Source organism: Meleagris gallopavo, chromosome 4, assembly GCF_905368555.1.
Source record: "Meleagris gallopavo chromosome 4, MGAL_WU_HG_1.1, whole genome shotgun sequence".
Taxonomy (NCBI): domain Eukaryota; kingdom Metazoa; phylum Chordata; class Aves; order Galliformes; family Phasianidae; genus Meleagris; species Meleagris gallopavo.
This window is the reverse complement of record NC_139407.1, coordinates 64,227,458-64,255,182: the sequence shown is the minus strand read 5'-3', so window position 1 is coordinate 64,255,182 and position 27,725 is coordinate 64,227,458. Positions and strand designations below refer to the sequence as shown.

At 39.0% G+C, this 27,725-nt stretch overlaps 1 protein-coding gene across 5 annotated transcripts in view; it reads left to right on the top strand.

Annotated features, from left to right (window-relative positions):
* The window catches only part of MAEA (macrophage erythroblast attacher, E3 ubiquitin ligase), a 47,031-nt gene that overhangs the window by 8,713 nt on the left and 10,593 nt on the right, over window positions 1-27,725 (top strand). For 4 of the 5 annotated variants that reach the window (XM_010710622.4, XM_010710624.4, XM_003206008.5 and 1 more), the window contains 3 exons: window positions 6,322-6,504; window positions 10,299-10,502; window positions 25,249-25,371. In XM_010710622.4, the coding sequence (XP_010708924.1) occupies window positions 6,322-6,504; window positions 10,299-10,502; window positions 25,249-25,371 (510 nt within the window). Of the gene's footprint in view, window positions 1-5,512; window positions 5,659-6,321; window positions 6,505-10,298; window positions 10,503-25,248; window positions 25,372-27,725 lie in introns of those variants that run through there. The other variant, XM_010710625.4, reaches the window with a different exon arrangement.

Below are 27,725 nucleotides of genomic sequence, written 5' to 3'. Positions count from 1 at the left end.
GGAAAATTGAGAGACTGATTTTTTTTTTTGTAGCGGTAAAAATGCATGGTGTCATTCTTAGAATGACTTTCTTCCTTGGCTCATCTTGAAGAAAGATGTAGTGAAGTTGGAAAGTCCACAGAAAGGGTAAGAATGAGTAGAGATGTGGACATCTTCAAAGAATGGAGAGCATCTTCAGTCTCAAGAGACAGCATGAGGGTCATGGGGATGGTGAATGTGCTTTTCTGTTCCAAAACAACTGAATGGCTTCAAATGAAGCTAGTAAATGATAAAATCAAAACCAACAAGTGTTTTTTCACACAGTGCATGAAACAGTGAAATGCTTCACTGTAGGATGTTGCACTGCTGAAATTCTGCAGGTCAAGAACAGCCAGCAGAGCTCATGGATGATAACCTGTGGTGTTTGTACTATAAAACTCCCACCTCTTGTTCAGCTAGTCTTAAGAGACCATTTGGGATTAGTAAATTCTTCCCTTTTTGAGTGCTGATGCTGTCAGACGAAGAACAGTTACAGAGGGACTTCTGGTCTCACCTGCTGTGGCCACTCGTATCTCCATGTGACACTTGTCAACTATGCCTCCTTCCTTTTTACTGCAACTCTGGGAAAAGTCTGGGAAGCTCTTAGCTATGTCACTCATGTTTAGGTAGCAGAAGACTGCTAGCAGGTTGTGCCCCTCCCTGCTCCCTGTAGCCTTCTTTTCTACAGGTGAAACAAGTCTGCCTCTCTCAGTCTCTTGATTTCACGTCTTCTTGCTGTACTCATCTATATGGAATGGGGAAGGGCCCTGAAAACCAGCCTTAATATTCCAAATGAGTATGCTGGAGTTCTGAGCATAGAGAATAATCATTCCTCTCAAACCTCTGTATTCAGTGTTGCTAATGCAGCCCAGTGTGTGGTAAACTTTCTGTGCTTCAGGAGTCTGTTACTTATTCCAGTCCTGCCTGTCATGCATCAGGACCTCTGCATCATTTTCTTCAGAGGTGGTGCCAGCCAGTTACTCTGCAGCCACTGCTAATCTATGGAACTGTTCTGTGCAAGGTGCAGAGCCCTGGTTTTTGACTTGATTGAATTTCATGAAGCTTTTAGTGCGTTTCTCCAGCTTGTCAGACTTTTTCTTTATATCAGCTCTACCATCCAGCATTACTGAGCACTTTGCCTATTTGTTGTCCTCTGTGAGCCTGTGGATTCTGTCCTATTATGCGGATCACTGGTGAAGACATTTATATGGGAGCTGGTAACAGTCCTTGGGAGTCGGATACTGTAAGTCATCAGGTGGATTTTTAATCACTGGTCATTGTTGTTTGAGCCTGGCTGTCCAGTCAGTCTCCAACCCAGATTATATTCCACTCATTCAGCCTGCATCTCCCTAGTCTGGCTACAAAGAAACTAAAAGACCGTGTTTTCCACCTTCTCTCTTTTGGAAGAGATGCAATAAATGTGCCCTTCTGTAGTCATTGAGGACTTTCTGTGTTTGCCATGATGTTTCAGAGAGGTGGTAGCAGCTTTGCAGTGTCATTTTCTCTTTTCTTTAAGCCTACTTACTGTTCTTTGCATCCAACCCCCCTGCCCTGACCAGTTGTTTGGTACAGCAGCTGAAAGGTTTGGGAGAAAACCTGGCAAGTGGAGACAGTGGCAGCATTTACTGCTGAGGCTTTACTGTCCTTTGTTGCTAGGGCACACTTTCAACTGGATGCTTTTCTTCATGTTCATTATTCTGCTGATCTGTCTGTAAAGCCTTTGTCACTTAAACTGCTTATTAGTGGAACTGCAGCTGAATAAAATGGATGTCTGTTTACCATGATGATAGGGAGTGCTGCATTTCCAGTTGTGACTCAACCTGCTTTTTGTTGTGGCTGGGTTAGTGTAACACCTTTGCAAAGATCATCTTGCCATAGTTATTTTTTTTTTTAATTTCATACATAAAAGGTTCTGTATTTGGGAGAAAGTATGTTTGGAAACCCCAGTGCCTAATGAAAGAGGAGTGACTGACTGTCGTGGAAGCTGTGGGTATGCTTAACAGCCAAAGCATTACAACCTTCTCAAGATGTCATTAAGCTGCTTAGTGGAATTCAAGGTGCTAAAAGTGGCAAAGTCCAGTCTGCTTCTCTGATTCCCACTGATGGCAGTGGAGATCTTGAAGCTTTGATGACTGTAATCATGGAACTTCTGTGAGGGTGAAAATGATACGGTTCCACTCCTGTAAAGACTGAAGATGGTATCTCCTTATGGCATGTGTGTTTTTTAAGTCAGTTTTCTCTGAAGCTATGGAGAAGTTTGGGTTGAGGTAAATCTTTGTGGGCAATCTATTTCTATATTTTTGATTTATGGGTAGAGTACTAAATATGTGCATGTAGGTGCATTAAGAAGAAAATTAAAGAATCTCATTTAAATGTTGTATAGAGGATTGCTTGTTTTGACTTAATGATGTTATTCATATTTCTGCATTGATTCTTTTAAAATCTGATAGTAAATGGTTGAGAAATGTATACAGTCTGCTAACCATCAGGATAAAATATATGCAAGCATTTAATACTTGCTATTTCTCCTTAGTTTCGTTATGCATTTAGAAAATGTCAAGAAAATGGCCTCATTTAGTAAATGAATGGCTTCTTCCAAAGTGTAGGTTGATGGAAATTGTATTCAGTAGTTAATTTCAAATTCAGCCATCGGTATATTTAAAGGTATTTCAAGTGCTATATTAAATCTATTGTTCAACAGTCCTAGCCACTGGTCCTACACGATTTGAAAATCAATCTAATCAGACTGAAACCATTATTTTTAGCCTTAATCAGTCTTGCCCTAGTACCTTATGTACATATATGGGTGAAGGCAAGGCAGTTAATGCTGCAGTGGAGTTCCTAAGTATAAGCTTAAAGCTGCCTCTGCATGTTCTTAGCTCTGTTTTTCATCTGAGTGGAAGGAAGAGAGAACAATTCAGCTGCAGCTCTCAGGATTTTCTTTCCTCCTCTTCTGCTGATTTCGGCTTTAAGACCCGAAGAGTTTTCTCCTAAGATTGTCTCCGGAGCTACAAGTGGTTGTGCTGTCCCAGAACATGCTCTGCCAAAGCTTTCTGGCTTGCTTTGCTCACACTGCAGAGTGAAGTAATGGCTGCAATGAAGAAAACACTTGGATCAGATTATTCAGTTATGTCTGCCTCTCTGTTAGTACTTAGCACCTAGAAGCAGTTGTGTGCAGTTGTCTCCAGCCAAGTGGGCTGTCCTTAATGCTTCAGCAGGAAAATTTGGATCTTGGAAAAACTTACTACCATGATTTTATCCATTGTGTAGGTTGTTGTAACTTCGATCTTTGGAGGAATTGGAATTAAGTTGGACTTGTTTTAGTGCGTGCTTCTCTTGGATGGTGCATCTGCAGCTGTGAAAGTTGATGAGGAAGCGATGCAGAACTGATTTAGTGACACTGAATTCACAAATGCTGCCTGCAAATTTTGGTCCTTTTTGTCTTTTTCTGTGCTTGTGGTGCAAGGCAAGTGTAATGTATTTTTTCCAGCTTCAGTGAGTAGGACAAGTTGGTATTGAGCTTTTTCCAAAATACATTCTGGTCAGCTCTTGCAGCTTTGTTTCAAACTGTTTGATGTTTAGTAGTGTTTTTCTTTTTATTTTCTCTTAAAGTAGTGATTTTAAATCAGGCTAAGCTCTGTAAACCAATTGCCCTGATGAGGGATAGCTGTTTCATCCAAGTTTGATGGTGGAATGGTAGGGGCAGTAAAAGTGTTACGTCTCTGGTAGTCTGTAGCAGCTTGGTTACTCTTTCCTTCCATTTACTTTCAGGATTGGAGTAAATAGTAAACTTACTGATGCAATGCCTGTAACCTTTTGGAGAGTTCTGTGGTTTCAGGCTGCAGGTAACAACAGGACTAGTTGTAAAGATTGAGCAGTTATGCAAGTATGTCCTTTTACCTGTAGTCATTTCCCTTGATATGTTAAATTGTTTAGAAATATATGTATCTACTTCTAGAGGATATAGTAAAATCATTCAGCTCTTAGCCTCTTCCACATCAGATTGTAAAAAATCTTTGATGTGGAGGATGGGGAATGGATAAAACAGGAATCAAAAACCTATTGTACCTTGACACAATATAAATGTGTAAGGATGTCAGCTGAAATTGAAAGTCCAGTTGTTGTAAATGTCATAGGAACACAGAGCGTGCCAGAAACTTGTGTGCGGCGGAGACAGAGCATGGGAAACGGGAAGTGTTACTGCTCTTGTGTGCTGCTAAGAAACTAAGGAGAAGGGAGCTTAAGGGTAAGGCTTTCAGACCAGTATCTTTGGAAATTAACAAAACCATTTTTGATAGTTAAAGGTACCTCAAACCAGTAGTAACTTCTGCAGGTGTTGACTGAAGCATCTCTTCCGTGTGGTGTGGAAAGCTGATGGGCAAAATGCTTGCAGAAAGTAAACCTAGTAAATACAGGTAACTGAAGAAAATGTATTTTTCAATGAATAGTAAGAACAGGAGTGGGGGGAGTGCAAGGAAGGTACTGTCAGTGTTGTCTGGCATTGAGCTGTGGAGTTGGAAACAAGTTTTTCTACTATGAAGCGTGTTCAAAACTGTGTGCCCCTATGCAATGCGTGGTATCTGCAGAGAAGTTCTAAAAGTATTGATTTATTTTTGTGGAAGTCAGAAAGGGAAGCGAGGGCTGAAGATGGACCATGATGTAGGCAAGCAGGCATTAACAAGCCTTTTGTGGTGCTTTATTTCACATAGTTTCAGTTTGAGGGATTGTGGTATTGGGATTTTTTTTAGGAGCGTTACAGGGAAAAACAGTGTTTCATAGTGGTACTTCCCGTGGTAAAGGGTTGTTCTGTCTTCTGGGTCTCTGAGGTGGCAAAAAAGCACTGCATAGATCACTTCAGTGTTTCTGACAGGAGGAAGAGTCCTGTTGTACCTTATCAGGATATTGTTACACTCCCACAGCAAATAAGATCCACCTGTTACAGGTCATGTGAAGTCTTAGGAAGCTCATCTTCCTTACCCTGAGCCCCAGCTGTTTCTCAGTGCATTTCTAACTGTGAATTGCAGTTGTTGTGCTGTGTCATTGTTCCCTAGAGCCTGGGAAGAAATGGACCCTGGGGATACTTTCTTGCATGCAGATGATCAGAAAGAAGAAAATGGATGCAGAGTTGATAAAATGTGATTAGCAATGATGAAACTGGAGGGATTTGTAATCAAACATATACATATGTGCCAAACAGAACTCTGATTTACATTTCCTGGTTTATCTTCAGTCACAAGTCTGATGGTTAGTTAAGTTATGCCTTTCGTCAGTAAAAAGCAATCAGGATTATAGTAAGACCCAAAGGGCTTCTTCAAGATAAGATAGAGATGAGTTATGTGCGCAGCAGTAGAATGTTTAGTTCTAGAGTTTGTGTTACCATTGGAGCTCTGAAGTAACAGAGCAGTTCTAACAGGACTTTGAGTTGCTTGTGCTTGCTGTAATGGAAGCATCACGGTGGGGAGTTGCTGAACGCTGTTCTGTCCAATTCTTTTAGTATCATGAAATTTGACCAGGCTGTGCACTACTTCCATATGTGCTTTTAACTGCTATCAACAGCAGTTTTGATATGAATGTTTTGTAAACACATGGGACAAATAAGAGGACAAGAGACCTCCAAGAACAATCAGTCTTTAAACCAAGGTATGGAATTTTAAAGTAATTGACTGAACTGAGTTGTATGGAGCAGGCTTTTTCACTGAAGGGAAACTTAATTGCATGAAGTTCCTCTTAGCATTATATTCATAGCAGATCTAGTATTGAAAGTGGTCTTAAGTAGTCTTTTGTGCTTAGAAGTAACTAATATATCTATTACATTTCCTGATTAACTATTGATCTATCATCTGTAACTGTTTCAGAAGTCAATATGCATAACGTGGTTTTTTAGAACATAATTTGCAGTTATATTGTGAACTCCTGCTGGAAAGAAATAACCCATCAAAATCCTGTTCTGAAGGGTGATCTCTTTGGTGGTTTAGTTGTAGCTTTCCTTTAAACACACATTTCCTTGCTTTCTGTTTTCACTGGTGCTTGCTACGGTCAAGGCAGGATAAGTGACATAGGTATCAGAAAATCTCCAAGCTTATTTCCTGTCACTATTTTTTGTGATCTTTGAAGTGTGTTAGCAGCATGCTAACAGCTTAAATAAGGGCTTTGAAATGAAAACTCAGGTCATTAACTAAACTTGTCACATTCTGGAACCTGGGTATTCTCCTGACTGCATCAAATCAGTGGCCTCTCTAAGCTCTGGAAGATCTGACTTTATTTAAATACAGAAATCCTAATGACTTTGTATTTCTCATTCAGGTGCCATATGAAACACTGAACAAACGGTTTCGAGCTGCGCAGAAAAACATTGATCGAGAGACAAGTCACGTTACGATGGTCGTGGCAGAGCTGGAGAAGACACTGAGCAGTTGTCCTGCTGTGGATTCTGTTGTTAGTCTTCTAGATGGAGTAGTTGAAAAACTCAGCGTGCTGAAACGAAAGGTAAGAGGTGTTCTACCTGGTTACTGTTTTGTCTTTGCAAAGTTTGTCGAGTGTTTTTCTGCAATGCTGTCTGCTTTGATTTGTTTCTCAAGGTATGCACTGTAAGCAAAGAATATAGAATGCACAGGGAAACCTAAGAATGTACTGAACCTTGCTTCACTGCACTTATGAACAGTGTGATGCTCCATAACTGAATAGAGGAAAAATGGAGAAGTAAAATTCATGTGCTTATAGTCTCGAAAATCAATTTCTCTGCATATAGAGAAGAAACAGCAGTAGAATGAATTTTTGTATCAATTCCTGCTCACTTAACAGAAAGATTTGTGCAGTTGCTTTCATTTATCACTTGAGGATAATAAAGTCTAAGAGGAGTCTGGAAAATACACAAACCCCAGTGGATGTTGTACGCAGTGCTGAGGATTCATAACAGAGGAAAGTGAGAGGTGTTCTGGATTGGTGACTTGAATGTTTCTTGTAGACAGTGAACCAGTGGGTTGGAAAGTTCTTTGGGAGTATTGCAAGAAGCATTTTAAACCAAGTTCAGTGAAGTAACACTTCTAGTTGCTCAACTAGAATGCTTGTCTGAAATGCATCCAGACTTTTGTGCTTACATAGCATATTTCTGAAAAGAATGAGTTATAAACATATGTGGGATAGTGCATCTATGTTTTGGATGGGAATATTACTCATCCTGAAATTCATCAGAAAAATTACTTGACATATATATTGCAGAAGAATGAAAATAGCTCTCTTGGCATTAGAGCAGTGCTTCTCTAAAAATAAACAAATGTTTGTGAAGGCATTTCATTAAGACTTAAATGAAGTAGCAAACAGATATAGATCTTGAGACTATTAAGTGAAGCATCAAAATACTTCAGAGACTTGTAATGTGAAAGCAACACTGTTGTGTTGGTTTGGAGTTTTCTACTTGAGCAGGTTATTTAGGCATTGAAATAACTGAGCTGCCAAACCCTTCATAAATCTAATTATTGTATTTTCATCTTTGGTTTGTGAGACTTAAAGAAGTTTTAAAAGAAGTGGATTTTTTTACTTGCATACAGAAAGAAATTACGGTTTCTAAAAGAGGTGTTAGATTTTTTGCTTGTAGGTCTGTAGTAATGATGTGGAGGAGTAAGTTATTCACTTGCAAAATCTGCTGACTTTGGGAGTGTGTCTGAAGGCATTGTTGAGTGTTTTGGGTCTAAGGCTTCATTGTAATGGCTTGCTTATTTTTAACTGCTTTGAGAGACTGGGAAATCTTGCATCTTCTCAGGAAGGACAATGGGCAAAAAATAAATGGCTGTTAACCAACAGCAAGTCTTCTAAAATAAAGATCCTGCTTCTGCTGAAGACTCCAACTGTCTTCTCTGTAATCCCTGCCAGGAGCAAAAATGATTGTTTTCTTCAGGGCCTTTGGATGCAAGTTGGATCTCTGCTTCTTCCTGTGCTTAGACAAGAATCTGATGAACTGCTGAGATGGCCATAATAGAACTAGATGGATCGTTTACTTAACACCTTCCTCCCTCTTAAAAAGGAGCTTTTCAGCACAGTGGTGGGTTTCTTGACCTCTGAAAATGATCCTGAAGAAGCTTAGGCCTTTGTTTTTCCTCTTTTATCCTTTTTTTTTTTAATATGCTTGTTCTTTCAAGTTTTATTAATGTCCAGCAGGGCAAGTCCAGATAGACTTAAGAGAGTTTTGAAGAATATCTGTAGTGTTTGTCTGCATTAGAAGGATCAGAAGAAGCCAAAACAGCAAGAGCTGTATAAATCCAGGTACAAAACCATATGAAGTGAGCCCTTGGAAATGAGAACAGGTTCAGCCTTTATGCCTGGTTGCCTTGAGTTCTCCTTGTTGTATTCAGAATAATTCTCGTGGTTGTCTTCACATCTGATAATGCTGCAGACTTCTGAGAAGTGAAAGTATGTTTTGGTTTGTTTGTTTATTTGCTGAAAGGGGGGGGGAAACCTCTATCATAAATGAAATACTGATCTCCAGACTATATGTTACAAAATAAAGCTGAATTTAGTAGTATAAAATTCTGCAAGCTGGGTTATTTTTATGAATTACAGCAAAACATCTTGTATAGTGACTGGTGTTTTAGATGGAAGCTTGTAGATGAACAACATTGTAGAAGTGATTAGAATCAACCTGTGCTTCTGCAGCTGAAGGTGTCAGCTGGGGATGATATTGCAGCCTGGGTGCATAACTTGAGTACTTAGAACGGAGCCATGCCAGTGTGGAGCATGATGTAGGCTGCTTAAAATTATCCAGGTTTTTCGGTCTGTGCCTGGATGAGAAAGCTTCATGGTATTTCCTGTTCCTGTAGCCATGCAGGTACTCAGACACAAAGCCAGCAAGCTTAAATTACCACAGGTAACTGCGTTGTTGGTGAGATATCACAGATGGTAAAAGGTAGCAGCTTCCATCTTCTAGTTTTCTTTTACCTTAGCAAGCGTATAAAAGTACTGCAAGCATTCTTGTGTTCTGTTGACAACTGTGGGTCGTGTCTGACATGTGCTGTATATGGAGTCAGCGAGTTTTAAATTACAAATACAACTGTAGTAAAATTGCCTGGTAAAACTTGAAGCATTAGTAGTCGACTATGGAAGTTAAGGCTGAATCAGAACAAGTTTGACCACAATACTCGGTAGTTTTAATAATAAAGTAATTAATAATAAAGTTTCAATTCTTTGAAAGGGTTGATAACTGCAGGACAAGGAGAAATGGTTTTAAGTTGAGGGAGGGAAGATTTAGGTTGGATGTCAGGAGGAAGTTCTTCACTATGAGAGTGGTGAGATGCTGCAACAGCTGCCCAGAGAGGCTGTGGATGCTCTGTCCCTGGAAGTGTTCAAGGCCAGGTTGGATGGGGCCCTGGGCAGCCTGATCTGGTATTAAATGGGGAGGCTGGTGGCCCTGCCTGTGGCAGGGGGGTTGGAGATTCATGATCCTTGAGATCCCTTCCAACTCTGGCCATTCTGTGACTCTGTTATGGGAATACTGCTGTGTCTTTTGCACTAGGCATGCCAATATGTGAATTTAAGTGTTGGAGTAGATTAATTTCTCTTGCAAGGGACATAAATAGAACAAGTCCAAGTGTTGTTCTTCCTTTGGATACATTTATTTTTCCCAATTAAGGCTCCTAACGATAGAGACCTGCTTCCAGAGTGGTAGAAGTAAAATCCATACCACATTGGTAATGCTAATAATACTGGAAAAATTTCTTTAAGACCCTTGGATTAAAGTTGCTAAAAGGCCATATGTTTGTATAATTTTCATTAATGTAGGGACTGATTAAAATGGCTCCAGTACATTAGAAATAATGTGGGTTTACTCTACAGCACTCTTTAGTAGGAGTAATTCAGTAGGACAGCTGCTTGAGGAAGAAGCCATGCACAAGTTGGAGGTGGAAATTCATGAGTTCCAGGTGACTGTGAACCCGCATGAAGGTCTTTGCAGGTTATTAGACAACTTTATGCCAAAATGGATTTTGTTTTATTTCCTCTTAACATTCAGCTAGTAAGAAAAAAACAACTGATTAAATGTGCACGTGCTCATAAGTAACTTATGTCAAAAGTGTCTGTTAATAGTATGCCAGTGTCTCAAAAGTGGACCAACTATGCTGAGACTGATGTGCTGCCATGAGATTTGTCTTTCTAAATGAAATGCTATCTAGAGTAACTACATAAAGAGTAACTATATAAAGAATGCTTATGAACAATTCCTATTTTATTTTTTTAAAAGCCAGTTGAAATTGTATAGCCCTGATTTGTTCCTGTTAACTTCTGCTTTTTAGGCAGTTGAGTCAATCCAGGCTGAAGATGAGAGTGCAAAACTCTGCAAACGTAGGATTGAACACCTGAAAGAACACAGTAGTGACCAGCCAGCTGCTGCAAACATGTGGAAGAAGAAACGTATGGACCGTATGATGGTGGAACACCTCCTACGCTGTGGCTACTACAACACAGCTGTAAAACTAGCAAGACAAAGTGGTATTGAGGTTGGTAACATACACTACAAAATGGTACTAAAGAGGAAGCTAGTAAATACAAACAAGCTGCTTCAGTTCTGTAGCAGCTTTTTCATGAACTAGTGCCTTTGTTACTATTATTTATTGGTATTTCTAGGACTGAGTGTGTTTCCTTACACAGAAATGTAATTTATGTGAAGTATTTAATAAGCTGAAACTGAAGGCAGAACTGGTAGTCACAAATGAAGTGTTCCTAGATAAACGCTTTGACTTTTAAAGGATTTTTTTTCTGGAAATGTCATGCTGAATTTCTTGTCCAAGGCCTGTAGGCTGCTGATTAAGCATGGTAGAGCCTCCCATTTGTCTTTAATGACTTGTGTAGGTGATTGGGCAGGATAGCATATGCTGATTGCTGGAACAACTGTTGTGTTGTATCCTAGTACCTAATGCATGCTGACTTGCACTTTAGAAAATAAATTGACATATGATTGAGGTATTTAAGTAGCCTGTATATAGTCAGCACAGATTTTATGCAGTTCTCTTTATTTCCCCATCTAAAATTCCGTGGTTGTCATTTTCCTTTTCATTTGGTATCTACTTGGTTCTGCTTCTATCTCATAAATGCTTAAGTGTTTGAAATGTGTTGTTTCATAGTAGCCTAGATCTCACACACCTTGGCATAGCTTCTTTATGCTATGATGAATCTGTACTGCTGTCCTCTCATAACCATGTAGACATTAAATCACAGAATCACTCACGTTGGAGAAGATCTTAAAGATCATGGAGTCCAACCACAACCTAACCACACTACCTTAACTCTAACAACTCTCTGCTAAATCATGTCCCTGAGCACCACATCCAAACGATTTTTAAACACATCCAGGGATGGTGACTCAACCACCTCCCTGGGGAGCCCATTCCAGTGCTTAACAGCCCTTTCTGTAAAGAAGTTTTCCCTGATATCCAACCTAAACTTACCCTGGTGCAACTTGAGGCCATTTCCCTTCGTCCTGTCACCAGTGAGAAGAGACCAACCCTACTCTTGCTGTAAGCACTTTTCAGATATTGGAAGAGAGCAGTAAGGTTTCCCCTCAGCCTCCTTTTCCCCAGTCTGAACAGCCCCAGTTCCTTCAGTCTCTCCTTGTAGGGCATATTCTCCAAGCCCTTTTTAAGTCTTGTTGCCCTTCTTTGGACCTGAAAACTGTTTTTAACAAATTGCTGTTCCCTTAAAGTCTTGTTTTGCTAAACTTTAGGTACCATTTACTATTTGCTGCTCAGTGATTCTTGATTTTTAAGTTCTTTTGATGTTCTTAATGCCAGAAGGTATGTAGTTCATCTTAAAATTATTTGTCTGTGGTGATAGTTGCAGAGTTAAGTGGTATTGTGAAGTATATACTTTGCTTCTCCTATGTGATGTAGCTGAGCATCTCAGTGAGCCAGTTGAGGTGAAGAGATTTTAGTAACTGATGTCAAATTAGAACCTGTGGGCCTGTTGTTCCTGGGCTTACCAGTCTGATCCTCTCAGTCTGCATTGATAGTGGTAAAACCCGTTGAAGAAACAAAAAAGAGGTTGAAGGGAAGAGGGGAAGAAATGAGTTACCAGCTGTTAATAGAAAATAATTTTGCTCTTACTTGCTGAAAAATTTGCTGCACTGAATCGTTGAAGCAGAGCAAGAGAGTTGTTCATTCAGGGATGCTGTATTTGCAGCTGGTCAGCAGCACCTCTGGCAGAACTTACTACGAAGAGGAAAAATATGCTTGAATAAGTAATCATAGAATGGTTTGACTTGGAAGGGAGGGGCTTCAAGGTCATTTAGTTTGAATCCCCTGCTGTAGGCAGGGACTCTTCCCACTAGACCAGCTTGCCAAAGCTCCATTCAGACTGGTCTTGAATGCCTCCAGGGACGAGGCATTCACAATAGAATGGCCAGAGGTTGTGAATGTTCAGCTTTGCTTTAGACATGGACATGGAAGTCCTTTATGATAGATTACAAGATAGTGGTATGAGAACTGCACTTGTGAAGCTTCTCAGCTTTTTATTCTACTGAACAGAAGCTTTTGTTTTTGTTTATTTTCAAATAAGCTCATTTAACTGCAGCCTCCAAGCTGAAGTATTTTTATTTACATAATATCCAAGTGTAATGCAACTTAGTTATACATGTGGTGAGCCTATTTCTTCCAGCTTGCTAAAACTATGCACTTGATGCTCCCATTTACTCTGACTGAGGCTATACATCCCTCAGTATCTCAACATTGTATTGATCTTTTACAGTACACTAAATGGCTTTTGCAGCAGTAGGATAATGAGACTTGATAGTTCCACAGAATTTGTGGTGTTTTGAGTTCAGTAACAGACTGCTTTTCTGCTCTTTATTCCTCTCTTGCTGGAAGATGTGGGCACTGAGTCATTCTCTAATGCTTAGTAATGCAACTCTGCTCTGGAGATTACAAAATATCATGATATTTTTCTCTGATCCCCAGTAATCTTTCTGTTTACTGTAGTCTCAACTGTAATTTTGATAAATGTCTCTACCGCTGCAGAGTTCAGGATCACATTTTCTGCTGTAAATCTGGTTATGTCTATTACCTGTTTTTTTTACATACCAAGACAATATGATTACTGCTCAGTAGGCATTACACTCTTAAGTAGGAATCTGGAAAAAGGCCTGCAATGCCTGCATGATTGAGAGCAGCTCTTGTTTTCATTTTTTTAATTTTGCTTTTGTGTTTCTCTCCTTGTGTTTTTTTTATGCTGTTTTTTTTCCTCATGTCTGGGGGGCAATTCTTCCTCAAATCCTGAGCTGTTATAAATGAAGAGCAGGTCCTTTTTTTTTTTTTTTTTTTTTAGCACAGCAACTAGGATCAAAGAATTGTGATTGTTATGACCTTACATTCAGTTTAAGGCCAGTCATGAGTGAGGTGGAACAGAAGTCACAACTGGGTCCAGTACTGCTCAGTGTCATTCATCATGAGGTAGGTGATGGGACAGTGTCCCTAGAAAGTCTGCAGGTGATGAAAGCTAGGATCTGTGGTTGATAAAGCAGAGGGTTGTGCTGCCCTTGCAGGTATCTTGAACAACTGGACAAATGAGCTAACAAAAACCTCATGAGGCTCTGTGAAGGAAGTCCCACACCTAGGAATGTGTAACTCCATGCCACCAGTATGAGCTGTGTGTGACTGGAAGGCAGCTTTGCAGAAAGGGAAGGGGATGATGGGTGGTGAGGCTGCTGGACAAGCTGAACATGACAGGGATGCACCTTTCTGACAGGACCTCCTTAACAGCATTCTGCGTTGCACTGAGATAAGCATTGCCAGCAAGTGGAGGAATGTGATCCATCTCCTCTACTCAACACTCTTTAGACTTGCCTGGTGTTCTTCATCTATTTCTGGGGTCCCTAGCCGATGTACCGGGGAGCGGATCTCTCTGTTCTTGGAGATGTTTAAAACCTGACTGGACTGACATGGTCCTAAGTAACCTGTTCTACTCAGCCCTCCTTTGAGCAAGGGGGTTGGACTGAATTTTGAGAATTACCAACCTTAGCTATTCTTGATTTGTTTTTGTGGTTGCAGACCAAATGGCAAAACATGGTATTTGCTGTTGTTTAAAAGGCTGAGCTTTTTCCATTTCAGTTGCACCTTGGGGATCCTAGATTAAGTATTTTTCAATAGTTGTTAGACCAGTGTTGGGAACAAGTTTCAGCCTGTCTGTTTGAAGTTAATTACGTGGCTTCTGAATGCTAAGAGACCTGCAGAGCTGCTATGGTACTTCATGGGTGGAAACAGCTTAGAAGTCAGTGGCCAAAAACCATTAAATCATTCATATGTTTGCCAGTAGTACATAGCAGACGGTTTGCTTGCAGGTTGACTCACCATAGTGTCTAATTTTAATAATTATTGATGGGCTGAGGCAAATTCTAGTCTGCTTACTAAACTAAATATCTTAACAGGAATTAGATTCTTGAATTCATGACAAGGAAGATAAGCACTTGAAAGTTGTGGTTATAAGCTAGGAAGCAAATGGCTATGAAAAGTGCTGATGTGAAAATCATATGGAAGTTTAAATGCCAGAACTAACTAGCTCAATGTAGAAATAAGTTATAGAGCACAACTTATATAAAGCACAAGGTTATAAAGCATAATACAGGAGCTAAAGCTAGTACTATGTATTCTGTATGGCATGTCTTAAGGGAATCACAGAATGGCCAGGGTTGGAAGGGATCTCAAGGATCATGAATCTCCAACCCCCCTGCCACAGGCAGGGCCACCAACCTCCCCATTTAATACCAGACCAGGCTGCCCATGGCCCCATCCAACCTGGCCTTGAACACCTCCAGGGACGGGGCATCCACAACCTCTCTGGGCAGCTGTTCCAGCACCTCACCACTCTGTAAAGAACTTCCTCCTGACATCCAACCTAAATCTTCCCTCCCTCAACTTAAAACCACTTCCCTTTGTCCTGCTTTTATCTACCCTTTCAAAGAGTTGAACAGCAGTACTGGAAATGGGAATGTATATAAAAACATGAGTCATGTTAAAATAAGAGCTGACAATCAAGGACAAATGTCATGTTTGTGCCAAAGTAAATGTAGGGGGGAGAGGATTCTATTGCACTTTTTTGTTGATGTTTTCTAACTCCCTAATGATGTGAAAAATGGATTGAAGTTACAAGCTAGATGTTAAAGGTGTTTCTTTTATTGCATATAAATGAAGCTCATCAGTATCAGCTTGTTACACTTGATGATGATCTTACTCTGACTCCATTGTGACCTTGCAGTGCAACACCAACATAAAAAAATGTATATTTTCACTTACAAATTCAGATATGCAGTTATCTGGCAGAGTTGTCTTTAAACTTAGTGTTGCCATCCCCTGTTCTACTGTGTTAAATGTTGTTACAGTTCTGTGCCACTAGCTGATCAGCAAATCTTACAGAATGGCCGGGGTTGTAAGGGACCTCAAGGATCATGAATCTCCAACCCCCCTGCCACAGGCAGGGCCACCAACTCCCCATTTAATACCAGATCAGTCTGCCCAGGGCCCCATCCAACCTGGCCTTGAGCACTTCCAGGGACAAGGCATCCACAGCCTCTCTGGGCAGCTGTTCCAGCACCTCACTACTCTCTGTAAAGAACTTCTCCCTGACTTCCAACCTAAATCTTCCCTCCCTCAACTTAAAACCATTTCTCCTTGTCCTGCTGTTGTTTACCCTTGTGAAGAGTTGACTCCCCTCCTGTTTGTAGGCTCCCTTTATGTATTGAAAGGCTGCAGTCAGGTCACCCCGCAGCCTTCTTTTCTCCAGGCTGAACAAGCCCAGCTCCCTCAGTCTGTCTTCACAGGGAGGTGCTCCAGTCCCCTGATCATCTTCGTGGCTCTCCTCTGGACCCTCTCCAGCAGCTCCCTGTCTTTCTTGTACTGGAGGCTCCACGCTTGGACACAGAACTCCAGATGGGGTCTCACAAGAGCCGAGTATAGGGGGACAATCACCTCCCTGTCCCTGCTGGCTGCCCCTCTTCTGATGGAGCCCAGGATATCATTTGCTTTCCGTGCTGCAAGAGCAAACTGCTGGCTCTAATCTAATTCTGGAGGTGTAGTGTCTTAGGAAGTTGGTTGCTGTTTGTAGGGAAGTTTTTGTGGTTAAGTATTCAACCTTTGTTTGTTTGTTGGAGGGTTGTTTTATAAATTTGGTGCTTTTTCTAGTCTCTCTTTAATTAGCTAGGCAGGAAAAAGTTTCCTTATGTTCTGTTTAATATGTAATAACAGCAGTTTTGCCAATATTGTGGAAAACAAATTAGATTCTGAAATTGTCACTCTATGCTGTAAATATTCTTTCTTTGCTTAGTTTATTGTAGCATGATAAATTTTTGTCTTACTGCATGTGTTGGACAAGTTGTGCTATCACTTTTTTCTGAAATAGATGCTTTAAATTCATACTGTGGGTTAGGTCAGGGAGCAAATGAATCAAAAATCTGAGAGGCAGAAGAGCTGCTATACTGTATGGTGTGTGTTGGGGGAGCATTGGCAGTGAAGTTCCAGATGCAGGAGAGCACTTGAGTTGAAATAAATAGTTTTAAAACATTAAGAAAAGTTAACTTGACCTTGCTTTGTAGGTTCTTCATGCCAATCAGTTTTGCAAATTAATGGTCTTAGATGAGTGATTAAGTAGATGCACAGTCCTTCTGAGATACTTAACTAAACATTTGTGTTAATGCCAGTTTGCTTTTTGCTTTCGAGAATTGTTGGAAGAAAATAAAATTCTGTCATTGACTTCCAGAGTTTTATGACTGTTGTGGGCATTGGCCTGTGTTAGAAGGGCTTCTTGACACTTCAAACAGTGCTACACCAGTTAGGAACTGTTCTAAAGAAAAGCATTTTCTTGGAATGGGAATTCAGATCTTAGCTGTTTTGTTTTGTTTTGTTTTTTTTTGTCAATGTGTCCTTCCTCAAGCAGAACTTCTCAGTTTTTGGTCACTGTTAGTCCCTGTAGAATACAAAAGCATAGCAGACACTGGAAAAGCCATTCTGGAAGCACTTATCTTTGAAACTGGTGTGGCAAATATTCCTTTCGCTTGTAGTCAAAATCTAATTCAGAAACATAGCAGTCACTGTCTCAATAAGTTGATCTGCTGTTCTCCCTTCTATATGATTTGGTCCAGTTTTTCCTCTTTTCTATTTCATAGACACAGCTTCAGTTTTAATTATTTGGAAATAACTTTGGACAGATTAATTAACTCTGAATATTTGTAAAGATGCCTGCAGCAAACTCAGGTATTCCATCTAATTTGGTTACGAGGAGTCATGAATTCTTATTTTGATGACCTTTAGAATAAGAGAGATTTATATTCCTCTAGACAAGCTGTACGGCTTTTGACCAAGCGACTGCTCTCTTCATTAAGTAGCCCATATCACATTACCCCTGCCTTCAAGTTAAAGATTCTCTCTTTGCTTTATTAGAGAAAGAAATCCTCAAAACTGTAAAATGGATCTTTGAACTGAAACTTGGGATGACTGCTGAATGACTTCTTTTATGGAGTAAAACCGGATGCCAGATCTGCATCTCATGAAATCTCGCTTTTCCTGAGTAACTTCATCTTCCTACTCACTAAAGAGTCTGGGCCCCAAAAGCCTGAAATGGTCATTTCCACTGCATTTGTACAACTAAAGGAAGTAGGAGTGAAATTTCAATCTGAAAGCTACATAATGCTGACTCGGTGTTCTTGGTGCTTTCCACTGGAATAGGAGGAATATTAGTAATATGATTGCTTCAGTAAGAAATAAATACTTATGGAACCTTAAGTTTGCATAAAGGAGACCATGTGATGTTAAAGCTGAAAGCTGAACTAATGCTTCCTGTAACTGCCACAACACTGTACACTTAGAAATCTTGAAGATGTGGTCCAGGTGTTAGGCAACCACTTGAGTATATATTCATCAAAATAAGTTTATATTCGTAATGCTTCTGTTTTAAACAGGTAAATAAAAATTTGTGATATACTTGCATGTAGCCTTTGCCTTGTTGTTACACAGAATACAGACAGGTTGACTTTCTAATTGCAGGCTGAATGGCAAAAACTAGTTTGTCTGAAGCTATCTGTTGTGTCCTCCTTCTATGATTCCCACACTGGAGAGGTTGGAGGAGGTTGCCTGTAAAGAAGCTGCTGAGCTGGCCAGGCTGTTACCTTAAAGTGCTAAGCTGTACACTTGCAACTCAGGAGCTCCTCTAAATGTTCTTCGTGTAGGCATGGCAACTTCCAGTACATTGATATAATGAACATCTGAGTGTGTTCATCTGAATTTCCAAGTGCTTTAATTCCTGAACAGCCTTACATGTGCAGTTTGTCTCCAGCATCTTTGGGAGTTACAATTATGTAAATATGTAATAGTCAAGATCAATCCAGAATAACAAACTTTCTCATTACAAATCATTTGGCACTTCAAAGCCAACAGCATGAAGTGTGCTGTGATGTTGAGGCTGTGTTTCCAGTTTTCTTTCAGACAAAATGGATTACCTGCTTGTAAATAATATACCTAACAGATATTTTATTTCAAAATCTTAATTGGAAAGGCTAGCAAAATGTCCTGGTAAAACATAGTCATTTGAGATTCTTGGAGTGAAATACTATCTACTGGTAGAATGGAGTTCTCAAGTAGAGACTGTCTAGATGTGTTAGGTTTGCTTTCATTTATGCCTCTGATATTTTTCTTACACATTCTTCTTTCCAGACATTCCTTCAAAATGTAAGTGTTGCTCTACATGCCATGCTTTCTCCTGTTACTCTACTGGGTGACAGGAGTTCATTTTTGTGTGCATTGCTAGGGCAGACTGTTCCTGCTTGGGTGATGGATTGGTCCTCTTTCCTCAACCAGAAGAGGCTACTACAGAAAACAGAGTGGTGAGCAGAAGCTTTTTTCTGCCTTTGGATGTACCTTAAAAGCTCTAAAGGCTTTTCTGCACTAGTCTGGTGTAGACATGACTGTGTGAAGCTTGGTATAATGTACTGCTGGGTAGGGTGCAGCTATTTGCTGAGCTACAGAAGCTGCTGAGACAGGATGAGAGGCTTTGGGAAAACAACTTGCTACAATAACCAGCCTAGCTAGCTGCACTGTGAGGCTCCACCAAAATGACTGATGGGTGTGAGGACAAGTAGGCAAACAAAACAGTTCTTTGTTTGCCTGTGGAGCAGTCAGAAGCAGAATCTGTTTCTTTTGGTCTCTTTACTTCAGTAAGCAGTTGGAGAAGAGGGCAGGTGATTGAAAGATGTAAGGAGCAGGCTTGGGAAGTAGCTTGGTAAGAGAACTGCAAGGTACATGAGTAAAAAATGTAATTTGAGGGACTACTTCATCTAGTGGAGGAAGGCATAAGAAAGAAGCAGTGCATGGAATCAGAAGTTTAAAAAAAAAAAAAGTTTAATTTGAAATAAAATGAACTTGTAAGTTTATTCACTAGAACCAATTGCCAAAAGAAGTAGCACCATTGCTTCATGCCAGACAGTATTCTGACTGTCAGTCACCGAGTTACTGGGGTCCTCTAGAAATAACTGGGTAAAACAAAAGGTCTGAGCTACATAGAGGTCACAGAAGATGCTCTCATGCAAAAGCTCAACTATGTACACCATGGAATACTGTGTTTACTTTGTAGACAAAAACTTCTCTGCTTTGTCTGTTGATGGATCTGTGGTTTGGCTCTCTCTGCTTTTTTTTTTTTTTTTCATACAACTAGCTGGCTTCTGAGTAGGGCATTCCATCATTTACTCTGTTTATTTTCTCTGTAGTGCTGTTAATGTGTAGCATTATAACACTTAATAGTTGCTTAATGAACTTCAGGCAACATTATTTTATGAGCAGAGAGTAAGAAGACCTCTTAATGTTAATTTGTGCTTCTTTTTAACAGATCTTTAACTGTGATGTTGCTGGTTTGTTACTGCCTACTTTTGTTTTGTTTGTTTTTTTTCTGCCTTCTATCTCAATGCGATTTTTTTTTTTTTTTTGTACTCTGAATTCACTATGAAGGATGGATTCTTACAACCTGCAGTATTTCCCTTTTGTTGTGTAGGGGCAAAAGAATGGACCTCTCAGCACTGTGGTATGTTCTAGTCTAGGCTGACACACTGTCATTCGTTCTCCATTGCAGAAAAATGGTAACTTCCTTCTTCCCCAGGGGGTCCTGTTGTCCACCTCTGTAGTGTTTGCATCTGCCTTATTCCTGAGCTGTGTAGTGATAGTGGCAGTGTCAGGGCAGCCCCTGCACTTGCTGTGTATTCATCACAGAGGAAAATCTAACAGATTAGCGTATGAGTACGTAACACTGATGTTACCTTTTGTTTGTAGCTGCTGATTACTGCACTTCTATCTGTTGTATAACTGCTTCTTAAACTCTACTGGAGGTTAGGCTGCATGTTCAAGATAGATAGCTCAATATGTGAGTACTCACTGAAAGCTTAACACAGCTTTTTTTTTTTTTAAACTTGTTCTAGCGTGATCCAAGTGTTTACTGTATTTCATATATAGGCAGTTTAAATGGATGTTTACTATACTACTGAATGCTTAAGTACTTTAGCAAAACCTTTTTTAGTATGAGAATGGTGCTCTTATGCTTGTAGTATCTATAGGAAGTCAATCTCACTAAAACTGTCATACATCCACTTGGCATCAAGCTTGGTTCTTGTTTGGGAATGGACTTAAAAATAGCAAATGACTGACGTGTTAAAAATGATCTGTAGTGAAGTTCAGAATTTTACCTGCTGTGAAACAAACTACCTCTCACACACATTGCTGTCTCTTGGTTATGACTGGAACTTAGAAATAATTTGTAATTTCATCATAAAGTTTTAATTTACTCAGTGAGTGATTACAGATGGATAAACAAGTTCTGACAAAATGGATGAAGGTTTCTGCATCTGTGCTGATCTTTAAATAGGAGGTTGGAGCTTTCTGAAGGTGTCCTGGGGGAGCTCTTACATTGCCATCTATGAAGAGGTCACTTTATAAGTCAGTAAAAGAAAGCTCTTTGGTTGAATTATTGCTGTCTTTGACTGTGATGCAGTTAGCTTGCAGTGAAGTGAATAAAGTTTGCCTGTGTCTTGTAATAAAGGAATTCTGTGCAAATATGTATTGTCAGCAGTTGTGCAAGTCCTACAGAGCAAGAAAGACAAACAAGTTTGGCATTCATTATTCTTAGCAAGACTTTGCTGTATTTATTTCCTACAAGTTTGTGGATTTGCTTTTTCTCCAGTTCACCTCTGAATTCTGTTTCAGCACAGGACCTTACTTACACACTTTGCTTAAACTTAAATCAAAGGTAGTTCACATTTGAATGTGTGGTGGCCGGTTTCTCATTTGCTTTAAAATTTTGTAGTAGAAAAGCTTTGTAGCATACACAGTTGTGTTCAATTTTAAATTGATGTAAAGTCAAAATATCCGTGACTTATAAGCAAATTATCTGATTGCCTTTAGTATGCACCTTTTCATTTCACAGCTGTTCTTCTCACACAATGTTCAGGTTGGTGGTTTTTTTTTTTTCCACAACCATATGAATTCATGAAATTGAGCCCATTTTTCATGTTCCTCTTAGTTTTTATGCCTTCAATTAGTGTTTTGTTGATTATTTTTCATACCAAGGAAAGTCTCCAAGGACTTTTGGAACTCAAACTGGCTTCCTTGCAGGTTTGTCCTGCAGCTGATATAAACTTAATTCTAAACGTTCCACCTAGGAAGAAAAGTTTTCAGTCTTTCCAGTGCAGTTTGGTATCTAACTACTAGTTAGTGTTTGCACCTGGCCCCTCCAGTCAGGGTGGGTGCTGGAGCCTTTTGAAAATGGGGTGCTGCTGCTCAGGTAAGAAACCAAGTTTCTCACTCTTTGCCCAGGATTCTCCTGCAGTCAGCTCCTGCTGGCAGTGATCAGAGCTCAGGATGCCCTCAAAGGAGCAGACATGCATGTACATGCTGGGGATGTTCTTACCCAGAACCCATCTCAGAGAAAGAAAAGAAAGAAGTACATTTATAGGGCTGTGGCTTTTATGTTGGCCAGGAATATAGGTAGTAATCATCATAGTAAAGGAATCCTCATTCTTCACGGTAGTTTGTACCTTAATTATTGAAATTCTGTGCAGTATTATAGGGTTGGTAGCCTTCCTCCCTGTAAGCACTTGCAGCTTAAAAAGTAGTGATGTTTAAAAGCTATATATATGTAAATTGTGCTGAGCACAGGGTGATGGATAGATGTATAAATAAGTCTCTGGTTCCACCTAAGTGTCTTCAGACTTAAGGGGCGATTTTCTGTAATAGGTCTTTTTTTCTGTGAAGTTTGAACTATCGTAATTGAATTGAATAATCATTTTATGATAATGCTTATCCAGTGCTTAAATAGTTACCCTTCTGGTAGCTGGTGAGTAGATGGGAAGTAAGGTTGACTTGGGTCCAGTAGTTATAAGCAGAAACAATAAAATGTAGCTGATAATTCCTTGCTTTCTGTAGAAAGAAGAGGAATGTTCTCCCTCTCTTTGCATAATTGTTAATATGTATGGCCAGAGGGATTTTTTTCTCCTACCTGGATGTAGGTTTGCCATTACTTAGTCCTCCTATCAAAAGTCAAGCATTTCTGAGTTAATTTAGCCAATGTTATCGTGGAGGTGCATGGGAGGCTGGAGGCGTGCTTGTATGTTGTGGTTTGATAACACTGTACAGCACAGGGCTTGTCTATAACTTTGCAGTCAGGGAATAAAATATTGCAATCACTTTTTTACTGTGAAGACTGAAGCTGTGAAGTGAAGAAACACTTGCAGTGTTGCAATAGATGATAGAGACCTTAGAATTGCTTTATAATTTATATGCAAGATGTGAGATAGTAGTTTTCCACAGAGCATAGTGTTGACCTGCACAGAAGACCAGGGCCATTTTAAAGCCATGTAGTCCTCTCATGCTCTGTACTTCTATTTCATTAATCACAGCTGAAGAAATACTCTGTGGAGGCACAACCAAAATAGGAAAGAGTGATCAGATTTAAAAAGTAACAATACCATGTGTAGGATTTTTTTTTTACAAGTGTATTGCCTGATTGAATCTTAGTATTTTTGTTCTGTCAATCTGCTTAATCAAGACTTAAAGCTGTTTGTTATCAAATCCATAAGCTATTTTTTTTCCTCACAAGTGGATTTTTAATGCTTTTTTTATATTGTTCTGTTATTTGCTACCTACTCAGCAGAGAACAAAAACCTTTATTGGTTTAAGTGTAGTTGTAGTTCCAAAGGAAAACCTTTCAATTAAAAATATTCTGTTTTCTGGATTCATACTGTCTATTTAATGGAGACAACTGCCAAGCTTTGACTCCTTTTGGCAAACACAAATCCAATTAACATGTCTGTACCAAATAGAGCCTTTTTTATTTTAAATTTGCAAAAGGATTGTAGGAGTTATTTTCACTTTGAAGTTTTTTCCTTTCTCAGCAGCTGCTACAACTTCTTTCCCTCAAAAATAGTTGAGAAAGAGCTGAAGATTGCTATACTATCATCTCACTGGTAAATGCTTTTAGTTGGGGTTCTCACCAGCCCCTTGACCTATAATGCACATCTTTGAAAAGAGCACCATACTTTTAATGAAGCTAGGAAAAGCTAACAAATGTGAATAAATGTGACAAAACCACCAATTTCTTGGTATATTTCACATATCCAGACCTTTATCGAAGTAGAAGAAAATGCCTTTGTTGTAACTGGATGTAAAAATAAATGCTGCTTACTAAGAGGTTGCACATGACGTAGGCTTGGGAAGATGTATGGGGAATGCTGTTCTAGCTCTAGTCAGTTTTAACAGCTATATGGAAAAATAGGCAAACAAGATAAGGGGTATGGTGGCATTGAATGTCAGATTACTTATGCAGTTGATTTACATGGGCAAGATTATTTCCTTCTAAAAACTTGCCACGTCTTTACTACTGTAGCTCTGACCTCAGTCTTACTTGGATTTGGTAACTCTAGAGTTATATGTTAATTTCACCTATTGATGGTATAATGCTTTTGTTGTCACAGTCATACATTCTGTTAAAATGTAATGCCTGTTGCATATAAAGTTTGTGTACGACTTCAAAAACAAACTGTTAAGTCATGGAGAAAACTCCTGAAGTTTTTGTGCTTAACACTTTTGTGCTTTACGCTGCAATTTAGAAATGCATGCAACATGTCTACGTTTCTTAAATAACCATTCTGACAAACCCAGTCCAATCTGGCCTGCTTTTCCAATAGTAGGAGGCTTCCTGTATTTATAAGGAGAAATTGGCTGATGAAATGCAAGATGTGAATGCGATATGCCTGGCACTATTTCTGTGCTTTTTAACTTTGCCTCGGGAAAGTCGAAGGCTGAATATATTCAGCTGTTCTAACAGCTGAAAATGCCACCTATTTCAGAGAGTGGTTTAGTTCATGCAGCTACTATAACATTTGTCATACTTACCATTTCAGTTGTATGATTTTCTGCATTTTGCTATGAAGTCTGCATAAAAGTGAACTTGTTCCAAACTAGTGTGTTAATGAAACATTTGATACTGGATTGTTGTTTGTGTATTGAGTTATGGTATCTCACAGTGTATTTTCTTTAACAAAGTGTGAACACATGTAACAGCATGATATGTTTATGCAGCTCAGAAATAACTTCTGGTGGTGCCAATTCAGAGTGAATCTTGTTTATATCATTTGGAAACACACTAAATGCTTTTTTAGAAATATATGGGAAAAAATTACTTGCCAGCCTAGGAGATCTTAAATCTTATTGGACTGTGTTAGCCTTTGTTGGTACAAATGTGTAAAGCAGCTTGCAGTGAAGTAGCAGAGGTACATACAACGCTTGCTCCAGACAAACTTGGTACCAGATGCTCCTCTTTCTTTAAACATATCTACTTCTATTATGCCAGTGTCATTATATAGTTCCTCAGTTGCTTAGTCCAATGACATAAGACAAGCATTGTGGAACCAAGTATTCTTGGAAATGTGGATTGCACCCAGCTGATGAGATCTTGTCAATTTCTTTACAAAGCTTCAAGATGTCATCTTTACTCTTTTTTGTAGTTCTGTTGCATAAATAGATTTAGAAGGGTGGTCATTTTACTATCTATCTTAGCACATGGCAGTGCAGTCTTTACAAAATTGTTACTGTATATTTTAAGTAATGTCCTCTAAAGATGTCTCTAGAACAGTCTTTTCTATCCCTGTGCTCCAGTTGGTTAAATGGATTGCTGTGTAAAGTATCAGTATGATTTAACAAGCTGTGCTTTCCTTTTTCTTTGCTCTTTAAGGACTTAGTAAATATTGAGATGTTTTTGACTGCTAAAGAAGTGGAGGAGTCATTGGAAAGACAAGAGACTATGACTTGCTTGGCTTGGTGTCACGATAACAAATCCAGGCTCAGAAAAATGAAGGTATGAAAACAGTGTCAATGTTTTGCCTAAGTAGCGGTTCTCTAAAGTAGTTGGTTATTTGATACGGTCAATTTGGTTTAAATTATAGGTCTTGAATGAAGCTTTGTATAAAAGTAAGGGCAGTAAGTACAAAATTTATTTTTTAAGGTTAAGGTTACTGGTGCTGAACTAGCCCAAGTGAATGCCAAACCTTGATGCAGTATGTAGTAGTGTCTCAGTGCGTGCGAATCTGTGTATAACTCTTTGTATCCTGCTGAGAATGTAGCTCATAGTTCATATATGAAGAATGAGATTGATTCATAAACCAGTGTCTGAGAGAAATATCATATGGATTTGTATTTTTGAAGTGCAATATACATAAATCCAGAACTAAACAGACTTGAGTGAAGAAGCAGCTTTACATGAGGAAAGTATTGAAGAGTTTCTTACAAAAATAAAAGCAAGTCTTATTAAGCAATAAACAGAGTAAGTTATCTTCTAACCATTGAATGCTGTGACCTGAACGTGCAGTATTTTGGTTCCTGTGCAGTTGGTTTAAATTTCCTTGACTCTTAAATTCTACATTTTTAAAACATGTAATAGTCTTTTATAGAGCTTGCAGAAATCTGTTTGATTGTATTAATCACAACCTCTGCCTCCTTCAGAAGTTTTGGTTTTTAAACTAAGCTTTCTTTAACGAAAAATATTTACTTATCCTTAAAGATAAGCAAAGAGTGACATTCTCTGTCACTCAGGCACCAAAATGAGAATGAACCAAAGATGGGACACGAGTAAAATGGCCAATGACTGCTCTAAGGGAAATGATCTTTTTATGGAAACCATTAAAGGAAAACCAGAATTGGTATGTGAACAGTATTGCATAATTTTACTGCCCAGAAAAAAAAAATACATATAATTTTAATATATTAAGTAATGGAAGAAGTTAATGGGCGAATATCTTAAATTTTCATCAGCAATCTTTGCCAAACAACTAAGGAAAAAATCTTCCCTGTCCTCCTCCTTGGAGAGTGGAAGAAAAATTCTGCAAGCCCTACTCAGTCTCTGCAGATCGGGTTTTCCTGGGGGCGAGGGGGAGAGTTTTGGATTTTTTTTCTCTACTACTGAAACACGTTAATGAAATAACTGAGCCCTAGGGTTTGGTATCATTAACAATTAATAAGTTCAATTAATTTTTATAATAGAAACCAACTTAACCAGTATTCTGAATAAGGCCTTTGTGTAGATCTGAAGAAAGAACTTTAATTCTATTTGAGAATTGCAAATCAAGCCAAAATTTTAGCTTACAAACTAAGACTTGAGCACAGAGAAAGGTGTACTTGGAAAATAATTTACTTTCTACTCCTTAAACAAATGTACTTAACAGGACAGAATATATCACTTGTTTTCAAGTGGTTTACATTTCTAATCTTAAAACAAGAAATTGCTGCAATGTGCACAGCAGTCACCCCAGGCAGTTTACTGATAGAAGTTTGGAGTTGCTCAAATTCCTCCTGAAGTCTCTGAGGGGTTTTGGATGGTATTGTACTGATGGACAATAAAAAAAAAAAAAAAACTATTCATTAGAAGTTTTGGGGAGCAGAAAATAGATTTGCCAAACAGAGCAACTCAGGCCAACTCAAAAAATAGTTATTTTTCAAGATTCAGAAGGGACTCTGTTTTTTTTTTTTGTTGTTAGGGTAATAAAATAGATAACTGTATCTCTATATGGAAGTGCAATTGTTTTTTAGGGGGAGAATCTTAATTCTATATATTTTAAGTTTTTTTAATAGTTGATGATGGAATTTGATTTAAAGGGACACTTAACTTCATTAGGCTTCAAATTTTACCTTTTTCCCCAAGCGGGTAAATGCCACTCGGTTTTCTTGTTTGAGATATGTTTCCAGCGTGGCTTTTAGGTGATTGACAACAGCAGTGGGGTAGAAGCATGAAAAAAAGGAGCTGGGGAGAGGACCACAGCAGGTCTAGATCCCATGCTGCTTTCTCTTAAGAGGAGGGCATTTTCAGAATGAGTTCAAAGACATGTTTCTTCCTTGCAGTTTTTTGGGTCAATCTCTCATTTTTTTAAACTGGCTCCAAACTTCTACTGAATCTATTGCTCTTAACTTTAAGATGGTACAGAGAAGCCACCTGCTACTCTTACTTGCATCCTAAATAATGATGATTTCAGTCATCAAGAAAATGTTCACTCCTCCTAAATGCTGAAGTTTGGAAGGAGGCAAATGGAAGAGCTTTTTTGTTTGCTTTTAGGGAATTCTGTGTTGCTGTCTTGTCTGTAGACAGCATTTCAAATTTCTCTGCATGAATACCTAAAAGCAAGCAACCAAGAGTGCATGTAATTAACACTTTTTTGTTGT